Source organism: Haliotis asinina, chromosome 1 (genome assembly GCF_037392515.1).
Source record: "Haliotis asinina isolate JCU_RB_2024 chromosome 1, JCU_Hal_asi_v2, whole genome shotgun sequence".
NCBI classification, from domain to species: Eukaryota; Metazoa; Mollusca; class Gastropoda; order Lepetellida; family Haliotidae; genus Haliotis; species Haliotis asinina.
In genome coordinates, this window is record NC_090280.1 from 45390988 (window position 1) to 45405876 (window position 14889).

Genomic DNA, 14889 nt, shown 5'->3' on the forward strand with positions numbered 1-14889 from the left:
ATACCATTCTTAATCATCGTCATCTTCATTGTCTACGGATTCAGAAATACACAACCTCAGTGATATGAACCAGACAATACAGGGCAATCAGAACTGCCCGTGAATGGAACAGTACAGATGTGAAGAAATGGCAGACGACTCAAGAATACACACAGTCACTACTTTGTAGAGTTGGAAAAACAGTTGGTATCAGCGTGTTTCGAAAGTAAATCAAAGTCCATTTTCTTCTGTGGAGATGGAGGAACTGCTTTTGGAATTAATAAATTCTTCTGAAAAGTTACAGTTACACAGAAGGATTGCCATACGCTACTCGTGCGGATCTGAACGTGTAAAATGGAAACGTTTGTAGCTGAACCAGGATATAAATGTGTCTCATCAGTATTAAAACATGCTTCTTTGTCCCAAATAATACTCTTGTTGAATATCTCCATGAAGGTTGTACATTCACTCAACACAAAACTGATCATGCTCATCCACTAGTCCACGACCGGAATGTGGTATTACCAGAAAATGCCAACGATGAAATCGCTGAACGTACATGTAATCGTCCATGTCATCATCAGCACGTGGTTAATCTGAAGAGAGCAGCCAAGAAATTTGGAGATCGATCGAGAATCAGTCAAGTGTCAACAGGGAAAGTCAAGGGAACATTTCGATATTAGACGCCGTTTGAGATTTTTGTGTCACGACTCTGTATATGTGTATATATGTATATATAAATTAGGGAGAAAATCTCCCTGAAAATAAGAGAAAATCTCTCTGAAGATAAAATTGAAACATGTTGGAGAAAACGGCATTCAGTCTTTATTTAACAATCTGATACTTATGACTGAACACCTGTACTATTTTAGTCATTTTGAGCGTATACACACACACGTGCGCGCGCGTGCGCGTGTGTGTGTGTGCCTGTATTGAGTTTATGTGTACAGTAGTTAGCATCCATCTTCAAGTTCTCCATTTAACCTCAGACTGTAGGTTTCATCCTTGCTTTATCACGAAGGTGGCTTTGGTGAAACCCCGAGGTGCTCACTACTTACTCTCAAAATTAAATTCTTTTAAAGTTGTTGAATTTTAATAGTCCCATGAACCATGGTCCTGGCGTGGCGCATAAAACAATCTAGTTCAGAGGAGCTATAAATGATTTTGCAGGTTTTTTGACATCCAACGGGATATGATTAATCCACGATGCTTGCTGTTCTGAGATCTAGTGACCTACATCTTACACACACATTGATTTAAATATACTTTATTTTAAAATCTGAAAGGGACATGGCCCCGTTTCACAAAGTTCTCGTAAGCCTAAGACCTCGTAACCTTTCTCGTAGCATCGGTAGCTCCCGTGTTACAGTACAGGAGGTACAATGACTACGAGAAAACTTTCGGGATCTTAGGCTTAGGGGAGTTTTGTAAAACGGACCCCACGTTAATACTCGCTCCCTATTATTTACATAATTCTATGTTCCATGTACAAATCTGGTCATGTTCTTTTGCATGGTTACTAATGTTGGCGGAAAACGGAAGTGACGTTTATCAGACCAATTGTTAAATCGTTTAACTTAGCTGATCTAAGCCAAGCAAAGCCTAGCAAAGCCTAGTTTAGGCGAATATTATTTCATTTGTCCATATACGTTTGGAAAAATATATAGAATGACGGTGTATTCCAGTTGTTAAAGTTTCGCCCGACGCGGGTTCTGTTCGCTAGCAGGACAATTTGTGATGCCAATTTCTGGTGTCCGTGACATTGATAGATTGTTGCTGATAAAGAGTCTACACTGACTCACTCATTTGGTAAGGCGCTGAATATGAACCTGAACACCAAAACACAACATGGAATTAATGATGCTTCAATCTTTATATGGCTATTTCCAGGTAAATCTGTTTGTGTTCAGGAGTGAAACGATGAGTGATTACTAAAACAATAATGACTGATGTTGGTATAGAAGTCTTTTCAATCGTGTTTTCCAAAAAGTGATCGAGTTTTGTTTTACACCCTTACTCAAATGTCTCGTTCGGAAAAGAACGTACGAAGAAACAAATTTGTCGAAGAGTAAATGCCGAGCAAATTCTGTGGCGCAAACACTTGAGAGATTTTACGGCCTCTTCATCACGTTGTCAACATTTTCGTGCGTAACACCTCTTTTCCACTGACAATTCTGCTTGTACAAGAGAGAGTGCGTTCGGAGTGGTTCATGTCCCGACAACATGCCTTGCAATATTTTGGCTACGTTATAATTGTGTACCCGTGAATACCAGGGTTAGGATTCGTCCTCCGTAATCCATATTTGTCTTACGAGGAGGCTTACGGGATTGGGTGGCCTGGCTGTCTGGCTCGGTAGACACGTGTCATCGTATCCGAATTGCTTCGATCGATACTGATTCTGGTGATCACTGGATTGTCTGGTCCAGACTCGATTATTTACAGCTGTAATATTGCTTAGTGCGGCATTAAACAACAACCAAACGAAACATTTTGATATGGTGTATGATATATGACCGATGTTATCATTATTATGCTAATATTTGTGTAGCGCCTATACCAAGCATACCTCGTCAAAGGCGCTGTTTTTCCATCGATCAGTGAATGCCATTCTCAAACGACACTGTGTAATCGACCTCAACCCCCGGAGGATCACACACCTCTTGTATCCACAAGGCGCACCGAGTGAATGTAGCTTTCCCATCCTTACCAGCACCCATTCAGCGCTTGGGGGACTGGGACGCAAAGTCACATTACAAGTTCACTGTATGTTGCTGTACGCTTCGCTAGACGTTTGCATGTATTCATGTGGCCACCGTGTGGTCATATACCAACGGATCTGTGAATTCTCTGAAGTGCACATAGTTGTGTACTGTACACTGTATCTTCTGTCACAACATAAAGTTGACTCCAACGTTTGTACACCCAGGCGCAGGTGGACTCGAACCCGGCACCTCAAATTGCTGAATCACTACACTTACGCCCTAGACAGCACGCTAAAATAAAGTATGTTGTGTAATGCCACGCTCAGGAATATTCCTAGTATATTCAAATACCCTGAGGTACAATTAAGAACACAGCACATTCCATTATTGCCGGTAACAAGTTTATTCATAAGATACAAGAGCACTACAATGATTGAATTCTAATAGCACTTCATTTTACATCAATTACGACACTTGCAGTGTTACAGCATCATCGTGAAAACATCTTATACAAAAATAGGAGATTTGATACTGAAGCGGTTTGTTACTGTACTGATATATGTTAAACAGATAATGATATAGTTGGCTTCTGCTATTACAAAGTCAGATTGAGCCAAAACAGTGGCCGCATTCATTTGTGACCGTTCGTTTCATTCTGCGAAATTCCCATGTGCTGATGAACGGTTCACACGAAGATGATGTCATCGGCCCTGCAAGTAGACAGCGTACTGGCAAATAAGGATACGTTGAGCACTGACCTGACAGTTGACTCGTATTAACGTGTATGAGTGCCATCCACTGGGACATGCCATTGTTAGAGCAGAGGCCCTAACCAAATGGGTTTTTCGCATTGCCGTGTGCCGCCTACTTCTCATAAACGCGGTTTCTACCCCGGTCCAACTTATCCTTGTTTGTCAGTAGTATAGGATGACGCTGTTCCTTCTAGATCATTTCGTTACACAGGAAAATCAATTGATTTCGATTTTATCATCAGATCGTGATTTCATTTACGCATAGTGACCGTTGACAAGAATCATCATCATAATCCGGCAACCATGCCCCCGTATTAACACCAGTGCTCTTATTTATCTCTCAGTAAGCCTGTGTCGTGTAAAAGATATATTTCAGACAAATATAAATACATTTTAGGAGGACTTTATGGTTTTTGATTATGGCAAAGATATTTTTACCATGGCTGAAGTGGTGGGATAGCCAAGTGGTTAACGCGTTCGCCGAAGAAACGTGTTCGATTCCCCGTATGGTTACAATGTGTGAAGCCTATTACTGGTGTCCTGATTTCTGCCGTAATATTGCTGGGATATCGCTAAAACCGGCGTGAAGCTAAACTCACTCATGGTTGAGGTTCAGAAAGAATTCGACGTTCATTGCTCGTAGCGATTTCGTCCTCCGTCATTGGGACATGATGGGGTTACAGTACTGAGAAACTCAACACTAGATAACAAACAGTTAAAGTTTGTTTCGAATGGACGGCAAGCAATGTAAACAAAAAGGAGGGGTATACCTCTTGACAGTTCGTGGGTACAGAAACATCAGTTTTCGCTACTGCTCGTGGACCTTTTATCAACGTCTTTCAATGTCGCTGAAAACGGTCCAATCATTATTCTCATCATCGTCGTCGTTGACGTTGTCATCAACTTCATCATCATCATCATCATCATCCTAATCATCACCATCATCCTTGTCGTCGACGTCATCATCCTCATTGAATTACGTCTTACACTGTGTATACAATAAATATGGCAGCATGACACAAACAAAGCTATTTCCATTTCCGTGGTATCATCTTAGTCCACGTGGAGATGACACAATAGTGAGGAAGACATTGGGAACGGTCTCGCCCTGTCAAGCATACATTCTCACACACTGATGCATCAATGACTCACACCTTCAGTGTCCATCTTGACACAAATCAAACATTCATGAAAAGGTCATTTAGTTCCAGAAGATTGCCGACCTACATTGCATGTTGGTTACGGAAAGATGCGAGTGCCGCCGTATTCGTGGTGGCAATGCAACTGCATCATGCTCAGCTACGTTTGTGTGAGACACTACTGACATTCCGATGATGTCACAGATGATGAAGTCACACACTCCGTGACGTCGATATCGCAACAAGAGCTGTTGTCGGAGTCAGGAGACAGTTGCTCGTTGCTGATTGAGACAGTGTGTGCGGCTGCCTCATCCATCTCTGTAGATGTCTTCTTGGGACGTCCTTTAGGTTTAGTCGGCGGCTCGGCTCCTCCTTTCTGCAGGACCTGCATCACAGGAAATAGTTTGGAGGTTAAATTGTTTACAAATATTCATCAAAGTCTAGAATTTGATTCTTTAGTCGCTATTGGTAAAAAATCCCGCCAATCTCGGGTTATGAAACAATATTGATCATAAAGTGATGTAAAGGCATAAACGTTCTACCATTTCAATATTTCCACGAATTTCCACAGATTTGCATGTGGTTGTCGGTTGCATGTGATTAAATCATGTTAAATTAAATTAAATTAAATTAATTAAACAATAATTATTTGTTAAAATGTAGTCCGCGAGACGTGTTCACAAAAGACCATTTAGTATCATCAATACATCAGGTGTGCACTTAATTTTGTGCGTCAATCTATGTCGGTTTGGGGTCTCTCTTCCTTGAAATTTTACACTAAAGTGATTCTGCCCCTGCCTAGAAGTGACGCATGAAATGGCCGTCGTCTCAAAATCAAAACGTTAGAACGTCATACATGCTGTATACCGAGGCCGTCTAATTATCAGCATTCAGCATTAACATCTTTGTCAAAACCTGAACTGATCACGAGGGGGCCATGGACTCATGTACCCTCGTGGTTTGTTTATGTTCCATCGAGCCCGGAGGGCGAGGGGAACTCATGTACCCTCGAGGTTTGTTTATGTTCCATCGAGCCCGGAGGGCGAGGGGAACATAGACAAACCTCGAGGGTACATGAGCCCATGGCCCCCGAGGGACCAGTGAACAACGTATTTATCTTACCGAACACCCGATTTTTTCTTTTGAACTGTTTGAAGCGCGTCTCTCAAACGCGAGGCGAATCGCCATTTTGCATACGACACAAGGTAAACAGATTTAGAGCTACCTCCCTTCCATCGATTTACAATCGCAAAACATCGGTAATTTCCGTGCTTCAGGCGTGATTCAATGTTATTCGAGACATAGAAGTACTACCATGAAGCACCAGAAGAGTTCGGAATTCCCAGCGGTGTACACTGAAAATAATACATTGCCTGAAAGCGGGGTACTTTGAAAATAATAGAATAGCGCTTTGCCAATCAGAAAGCGACATTCATGTGTGAGGTAACATAAATATATATATGAAACATGAAACTTTCATATATAAGTTTTCTATGAGAGTTTTATATGAGCGGTTATGTTGATTGAGATACAACTTTCCCATCGTTTGGCTCAGAAAATGAAATATACCACCCATTTTTCACCACCATCCCTAATCACATCACATGGGGTGCACCTGCACAACGCAGTAACCCCATACAGGTCAAGTCATTCGTGAGGTAACGTTGAATGTCGATAGATCAGTCATATGCCAAGAGCGATGACTCCACAACAAAACTATGGTCATAAGGAAGTGCTAGTAGTGAATAAGACTCTCAAAACATTCATTGTTGTCATATCGACATTCAGTAACTCTGATTCATGTCCCATTGTAAATTAAAAATGAATATCCACAACGTTGTATTTTGGTTAGAAGCTCTCTTTACTGCGCATTTTTGAAGTGTGTATAAAAGCTGCGTTAAACGTATCATCTCGATCATTCATTGAATCACAATCATTCTCCCCAACAACACTAGCACCATCGTCACTCACCATTTTCTTCCACTTCATTCGCCTGTTCTGGTACCAGGTCTTCACCTGAATCTGAGTCAGACCCAAACTCTCAGCCAGCTCAATCCGGTCGGGTGTAGACAGGTACTTCTGTGTCTCGAACTTCTTCTCCAGACCCATCAGTTGCAGTTCGGTAAAGACCGTTCGACTTCGACGGCACTTCTTGGACTTGCCGAGGAGATCCGATCCTGAAGGTGATCTGGTCCGAATGTAAACCGGAAGTGGAATAGGAACGGAAAACTTTTCTCGTTCTAGGAGCTGATCCATAGGGCAGCATGCTGTTTGAAAGAGAATCAGATCATGACAAGAATGAACGAATGAATGATATTTTTATGCTTTCGTGTCACATGAGTCGTGTGTACTCAATGTGCGATTAATGGGTCATATAAACATCATGTCAAATAGGCAACTATTCATTCGTTTCTGTTTGGGACGCTGGGGCGGGATAGGAACATCTCTTCTTAAATCTAGTTGAACAATCACCCATCGGATGCTGATTCATAATCACATGTTTCATGATATTGCTGGACTGTATTTAGTTTTGGGATTATGTTAGTGTGTGTGTTTCTCTTTTTTTCTTGCAAATTTAGCAAAATATACAGGTGATATAAATAAATATTATTTAGCAGTTTGACGTTCCTTTCTTCATATCATTAAAAATATTATAGTCTCTCAGATGAATTGCTAATTACAGGAAATTACAAGTAAAAAGTATTAAATTTATTTTCCTACACCAACTCATAACGTAAATTTTGTGCATTGATATAAAGTAATACAAAACGTTGTTTAACAAAAAATCACAGGACTAGTCATGTTTTAATACCAATTTTACTTGTTACTCCTTTAGCAATTCATCGGTACGACTTTGGAGCACACTATATAACCTGTTATGCCTGTACATGTGGTTTAATCTGCAATACCGTCGGAGTTCTTTAGTGTAGAAAGCTTCCTCAATGTTTTGTGTTTGATATTCAGGGCCCACTCACCAATATAATGCTGAAACGGGCTTCTTACACAATGCACACGTCATAGCCTAATGCTTCAACTTGTAGTCTTTTACACTATGACTCCCTTATAGTGACCTCTGTTTTCAGCAGATTGTGTTTAACCAAACTCATGCTGTTTTATAGGTCTACACGTAAACTAGTCTCGATTAATCCGGACACTTGCTAACACGTACTTATTCATAGGGTGTCCGTCCGGATAGAAAAGGTCCCTCTGTAATTATTCTTGGATATGAATAAATTCGGTTAATTTATATTATTTACTTAGGTCAAAACAAATCACAACCGTCAGAGCTTTGGCAACGAGGCTCAATGTCTCCATCAGGTTTCTTTACGCAAGAGTCTACAATTTCATTGCAAGACGGGCAAGGAGTGATTTCTTTAATTACCGCTTTCACGCCTCGTCCGCATCATCAACGCTTTACGTTCCCCGTTGTATTACCACGTGTTAATCAAAACAGTCCCCCACCTCACAGATAACGTCAAGCCAGTCAAACTGCTGTTATTCCGCGGTGGTCGTGAAATTCGATTCCGAATTAATAATCTTTCATAAATAGCATGGCACTTGTCATTTGGCGAGATCGCGGGTGGGCTGGAAACCCCTCCTCACAAACCACTCGGTCCACTTGTCCGGCCCACGTGGAATTATAATTCGATAAATAATTTCCCGCTTAGCCTGAGCTAAATTCAGCTTGCTTGATTCCTCACCTGCTCACCAGATGGCGTTGGTGAGCTAATCCTCGAAATTCATACGCTTATTTTCAATAGGACCCTTCCTTCGCCGCCTGAGGCTCCAAACTGGCGTAAATGTCATTTGCAAAACTCGGATAATTTGTTTAAATGACGAAAATCGCGGTTTACTTGTAAGCATGTGTTAAACATACCCTATATAATCTTCCAGCGCCCTCCCGCGAGCGGCGAGATGTGAACGAGACTTTAATGAGGCGCCGTTTTACGCCATGTCCGGTGTGTCCCTCCGCTCGCTGTGTGAGTCCGTCAATGTGGTACTACTTACCGGCGTTTACCAGAAAGAATAGGAGTGATTTGACGTCTTAGAAGGTGGTGTTTACGAATTCAATATCTCTCCCATGAGAAGTGTTGGCATCGTGATTATTTCAACTAGATAGTCAATTTTCTAACCAATATGGAATAGGGGCTTTTTTTCAACATGTGGCCATCATTAAATGAAGTTCGTGACGAAGTTCCATAGCAAATCAGTGTCACGCACCTCGCACACTTAGTTTGCCCGGTTAACAAGTTACATTTTTAAACTACTTTAGAACATGCTTACCTAAATTAAACCCGCAGGCGTACGAATACACATTTGGAGGAAATCTTTTGTGAGCTATGAATGACAGTCAGATATGCTGTCAGAGCGCCGATAAAGACATTGCATTCATGGCATCCAAATATTTACCGTGAGGGATGTATTGCCTTCTGTACTCGACTGTTTAATTTTTATTGTTTAGTTTACATGCGTACGGATTTGCGTACAGATTTGGTAGCGTTATTATGTAAAACATAACTAACAAATATTTCTTGTAGAAAGTGTGATCACAAATGTGACACTTAAACTAGAGGAGATAGTCCTGCTGCTCCCTGGAGTAGTTGCCTGACTACTGGTGATTTCCAAACCATTTCATAATGCATTGCTTATACGCTCACATCGTTGTGATCATTACTTGTATTTAGGTACAACCCAGCGCCTACAGAATTTATATAGACAAAAACATTCATATATCTCTCCCGTGTGGCTTGTTGTAATTACTACATTATGAAACGTGACGATCTTTCTTATGATTTTAACTCACTCATTCCCAAATGTCTTTTCTGCTGCATGTAGCATACATTGATGACCTAGCACACAGAGCGCCAGAAAACAGTACTCACATTTTGTGATTACCGATGTTTAACTGAATACGTGTACACGTGTACTGATACAACAAAACACAGAAGATATTCAAAGAATTATAACAGTAATCGTCTGCTTATATGGCGATCGTATCCAGGCACAATTCCTGCTCACGGTGATACGTACTTTATTGTCCCCTGTCATAGGGCTCCATGCTACTATATCAGTTACTTTTCAAACTCCCTTGGGATCATACAGCTTTGCTGCCTGTTAAGCGAAATGAAATAATCACATTGCCACCACATCCTCACGGGTACCCATTTTGTAAGCTGGATCAACTGAGACAGTGTGGATCTGGGTATCTTGTCCAAGGATACTGTGCCCACCTCGTGACCCAAACCCAGGTGCCTCCACCAAGAATCGAACTCGGGCCTTCAACTTTATAGGCGGAGGCTTTAACCACTGCACTACTGCGCTCTAAAGATTAATACGCTCACCCTTTCAAACACCCATTTAAAGAAATCGCAGATCCGGCACTGGCTGACGACAAAACCGCTTGAAAAACGTACAAGAACTGGGTGTATCAGAAGCCTCTCTTCAAGCGTATGATTAAAGTTGCATCAACGAAGCTCCAGTATCCAAAACCTGTATCAACTTCACTTGTCATTGTGAAGGTACTGCCTTCTCCCAGTAGGTTCATGGTAATGACGTGTAAAGTACCTCTTATCGCCGTGTCTATTGCTTCAACACTCGCTTCAGTTTATTTGTGTGATGCGGCGTTATACACCAAAGAGTAGCGAACCCTCCTGTGCCTGGGGCCATGCACCTGTGAGGAGGTGTATAAAGAGCAGCGGGTATACTCTATACCGTTTTCTTGTTTCATGTCGAACGTGAATTTCAGAAGCCTTGAGTGGAATATTGATAATAAGCACAGAACGTTTCGACAATGCTGGAAGACGTGTGTGGATATTGGTAAAACAACTTCGGCAGGCATTTAAAAGTGTGAAGAGGTTGAAACTTTAGATCATACGGATACCAATTTCTTGCTTGTAACTACCTTTCAGAGACAAAATAAATCAGCAAATGGAGCAAGCAGTACTCCGGAGAATGTCATGCATTCTGATTGCTGATTGCATTTATCCTGCGCATTTTTTATTCGAATAACCCTTTTTGTACATGCGCATCTCCATTACATTACATTATTACTTCATTTTGCCTTCACTTTCACAGCCTTCTGACAAATTCCCTGTTTGTAAAATCTTGTTAGAAAGTTTTATATAAATATTTTAAAATATATCAGTGGTAGAAGAAATGTTCACCTTTAAATTATAATGAAGTCCGTGAGCTTTATTATTTTTCAGTTTTGCTAGAGAGGCAATAATTCCTTCCTTTGTTTTGGTATCACTAAGCAAGGCAATGTCATTAATAGCGAACTAGTTGTGGCCATGAAGTATTTGAGACAGATTTTAATCCCGTACGTTCTACACATTTACGGTAATCTGATGTTTTCTTTGTAACCTTCTCGTGGACACTTTTCCGGCAGCACCGACAGAATCTGGTTTGACGTTTTACGGGTATACTAAAAATTGAAATGTCGCTTTCCCGAGCCGACACCATTATTACCTCGGATAACCCAAGTTACCGTGAGGCGACAGACGTTAATTGTCCTATGACCTATCCCATCGGGTACCCATTTTTCTGCTATACGAACAGTTTAGTTATATTTAGCGCTTAATTGACAATCATTTCAGGTATATCGCAACGTCTAAGATTAATGGTGCTACAAAGCCTGAAGCGACGGAGTCGTTGTCGTATATCATATTGATGAAACCTGAGCTGGTACTGACACAGTGTCCGAAATGGCCACTGGCCCGCTGGTTAGAATTAAAATCCATTTGGGCTAATAAAGCTCCACAGTCACTAGCCCGATTGGCTAATGAACTTTCATGGGATCATTTCCTTAAATATATCACTATGTCCGACTTGTTTAGTGATAACACTAGTAAATAATGCACGGTTATAGCCTGATAACATTTTTTTATCATATCAGCAGCTTGATGATGAAACCCGTCTGTCCATGAAATTTCAGACTAGTGAATTATTTTGTGGGGTAGTAACATTCAGTCATATCTACATCGACTGGCTAACAAAATGTGCAAACCATTTCTCACTTTGTACTGACAAACCGTGAACCGTGACAAGTCAGAGACGGAATTCGAACATATGATCACTGCATGAACACTTATGACCTATAGGGCCCAATGGTAGATGTAAAGTGCGAATCACTAGTTATAGGCAGCTGTACGATCCGTTACTCGAAGTACCAGTGATTTGGCGTTTTGAGTCAGTATTTGTCTCTGCCTGTCACCCGTCTCACGTCGAACCTAATTTGCCATGCCTTCTATGTTCTTATAGATACGTTCTTATCTCAATTTTCCGCTGCCGGCGAATTTTACAACCCGCTGTGACGATAGAAAAGTTTCAACGCTTTCACTCTCATAAACGCCCCAGGTCACCTTGATCGTTTGCCAGCAAATTCTGAATTTTTCTTCACAAATGCTGTGAAAAGCAAAGAATCCCTTCACAAACGTCTTCACAGTTTCTCTGTACGTTTTACTTCAGTTTGCCACAGACACTGCAAGAAACGTGTATGGGTGACAAATTATTTCACTTTGCAATTGTAGTACTCGTCACCCTAATTCATGAAGATAGGGGAATAGGAGAGCATATGCTCAACAATTTCATTTTTTCTGATTTCTGAAACCAATCGCGTTGTTTTCAATGTGGATATTTCTTTTCTTAAAACTGCCATTTGTTTATATTTTCAAAACAAAATGTTTTGATAATAGTGTGCTAGAATGGCACCTGGTATTGAATGTTTGAATTCCTAATAATAAACTTTCATGGAAATCAGATTCATGTATGTAATCAATCAATTTACTCTCCTGTGTAACTGAGATGAGGCCAGAAAATTCAACTTTTTAATGTGTATTCTTATGTCTATGTATTTGGGAGTAATGCTACTGCCTGCTGTAAATTCAAGCAGTATACTTGTCAATAAGTTTACTGACTAATCTTAGACACTATTTCTTTCATTGACTAGGCAGTACCTTATTGACTCTGCAGTACCTTATTGACTCTGCAGTACCTTATTGACTAGGCAGTACCTTATTGACTCGGCAGTACCTCATTGACTAGGCAGTAGCGCTACTGACGGGCTTTCCTTAATGACTCTAGCATTTGCATTGTATTAGCTCTTGAATGCAAGACACATTTCCCTAGCTGGAAAATAAAGTCTAACTTATCTGATCTTATGTTGTTTCTAAGCAATGTCATGAAACACATGCACCTTACAGCGATGACACACGATTTTGAATTAATCCGTTTGGAGAAATCTCTTTTAGTATAGATAGAGAATCTCACACAAGTGCCTACTGATATGAAATATATCAACACGAGTTGATAAAGTAACACATATCCGAGGCTAAGCGAGGATATTTTTAGCTTTATCAACTCGTGTTGATGTAACTGATATCAGTAGAGACGAGGGTGAGATTCTATTTATCACCCAAAATCATTCTTCATTAGTTTTCAATGAAAAATGTATATCTCTGAACACAGCCCTGGCATTAGATTTGCAGTGCAACGGTGTCATAGCATTGTGACGTCATCAGTTCATGACGTCATAGCATTGTCAGGGCATTGTGCAAAATCTACTATCAAAGCGATATCTCCTAGGAGATATCGCCTGATCTTGCACAGGTGATATCCCCTATGGGACACAGTTTTGGATGATGAAAACCATGTGCTCTATAATAAGATTTAAGTTCTAACTTCTTACTACAGACATATTCTGATACACTGAATAAACTGAGCCTGGGCCAGTCAAACCAATGACAGATAGTATGAGCGTCGATCTACCGAGATGGAAGGCTGACACTCAATCAACAAAACAACTCACTGAGTCTGGCAACAAAGTCGACCATTACGACCAGCGTTCGAAATAGCTTCAGGCCCCCTGGCCAAATGCTAGCTGATTGTGAATCGGGCAACGTTTGACATCTTCATTTACCAAACATCACACAAATTCTGACCGATGCGCATTTAGATATCGATATTTTGCAGGGCCAGTGACTTTTCAATATTAATTCAGACACAGATTACAAGCACTAAAAGTGAACCTATACTCTATAAGTACAGAATATAAATTTATAAGCATTTTGTATAGTATAATGTCAATCCGTTGCAAGGAGTTCATAATAAATAAACCTTTTAATCCTCTCCATTTTACGAGAATTTCACGAGGTGTCCTTACACAAGACACATCAGAGCACTGTTTGAGACATATGATGTAAAAATTATAATTAACAAAATTATTGCGCACGAGGGTATTGAAAATAACCTTTCCACTTAAAATCAACAGTTTTAGTAACCATTGCAGAATACATATGATCGCATTTTTACGGTATAAGCAGTCGAATTCCGTCATCGAGTAAGAAATTAAAAATACTGATATATTAAATGATCTTAGATGCGCACACATCAAGGCTATATGCGTTTTAAAAATGGCATTTATTGGTAGTTACGGCAGTATAATAATTTGTCAGACAGCTGTTTTACCGCGTCTTAAAAGTAAACGTTTTGATTTAATGTCAATTGAGATATTATGAGAGCAGTTTGACCTGAATATATTACCTTTAGTTTAAATGACATTCACGTCTATTTCACATTTTATGCACATGCTGTGAGGCGTGGACATTCGATATGTAGTCTACCAACCGCAGGCAGATGCTTTATACTTCCGTCTGTAAACAGCGCTCCGGAAAGAACTCTTCTCGAAAGAAGGCGAAAATCGAACATCAAACATCTTGTCCTATTTTCGATCAGGTGGCCCACCGCTGTCTAAGCTCCGCTAACCGAGTGTTTAGATGTGCTGAGATCGGAAGGTCGGCGTTTTGGGGAAGAACTTATCATTTTCTCATTTTTTGCACGTGCATGGATCGAAAATTGTGCTGATAGTCTCCACATTTCCTCATGCCCGAGGCGCCAATTGTAGAAGTTGAAAGTGGGAAAGTTAAAAGAGAGGGTACAAAAAGATCAAAGCGTGATGTTGACGCGAAAACGAGGCCAGCCGGAAGTGTTATGTATTTGATATGGAGTTAGGATGGCGGTTATCACGCGCTTCGTGATGTTACAGGACAGCTTATGACGGATTATGCGCAATTCAAAAACAATTCAGAAGAAAAGTCAATTGGGAGGTCCGGAAATCCTAAATTTTGTGGTCTTTAATTTGACGGGTAATTTTGTGCATAGTGACTTATATAGAATATTCAAAGATTTCAAATTTTCAGAGTTTCGGATTATGATAACTTATAATAGATTCAATCAAACAAGAGCAGTACACACAGTGCAAGATACAATTTAGTACGTCATTGTACAAACTGACCCTATAGCTAGATGGGAAAGTCGGA

The 14889-nt window shown here is 40.5% G+C and overlaps 1 protein-coding gene across 1 annotated transcript; it reads right to left on the reverse strand.

The window, feature by feature from the left end:
• Positions 1–4751: 4751 nt before the first annotated feature.
• Positions 4752–6829, reverse strand: LOC137279274 (homeobox protein BarH-like 1). Its single transcript, XM_067811784.1, has 2 exons — positions 6545–6829; positions 4752–4958 (listed from the first exon to the last, which is right to left on the reverse strand). Exons 1-2 carry the CDS (start codon positions 6827–6829, stop codon positions 4752–4754), a joined length of 492 nt encoding a protein of 163 aa, XP_067667885.1.
• Between the last annotated feature and the right edge of the window lie 8060 nt (positions 6830–14889).

What these genes read in the sequence shown, in the direction of transcription:
- LOC137279274 (XM_067811784.1), bottom strand. Translation starts at nt 6,829, where the DNA reads ATGGATCAGCTCCTAGAACGAGAAAAGTTTTCCGTTCCTATTCCACTT. An exon ending in GAATGAAGTGGAAGAAAATG is followed by an intron (nt 4,959 to 6,544) that starts GTGAGTGACGAT and finishes CCTGTGATGCAG; the next exon opens with GTCCTGCAGAAAGGAGGAGC.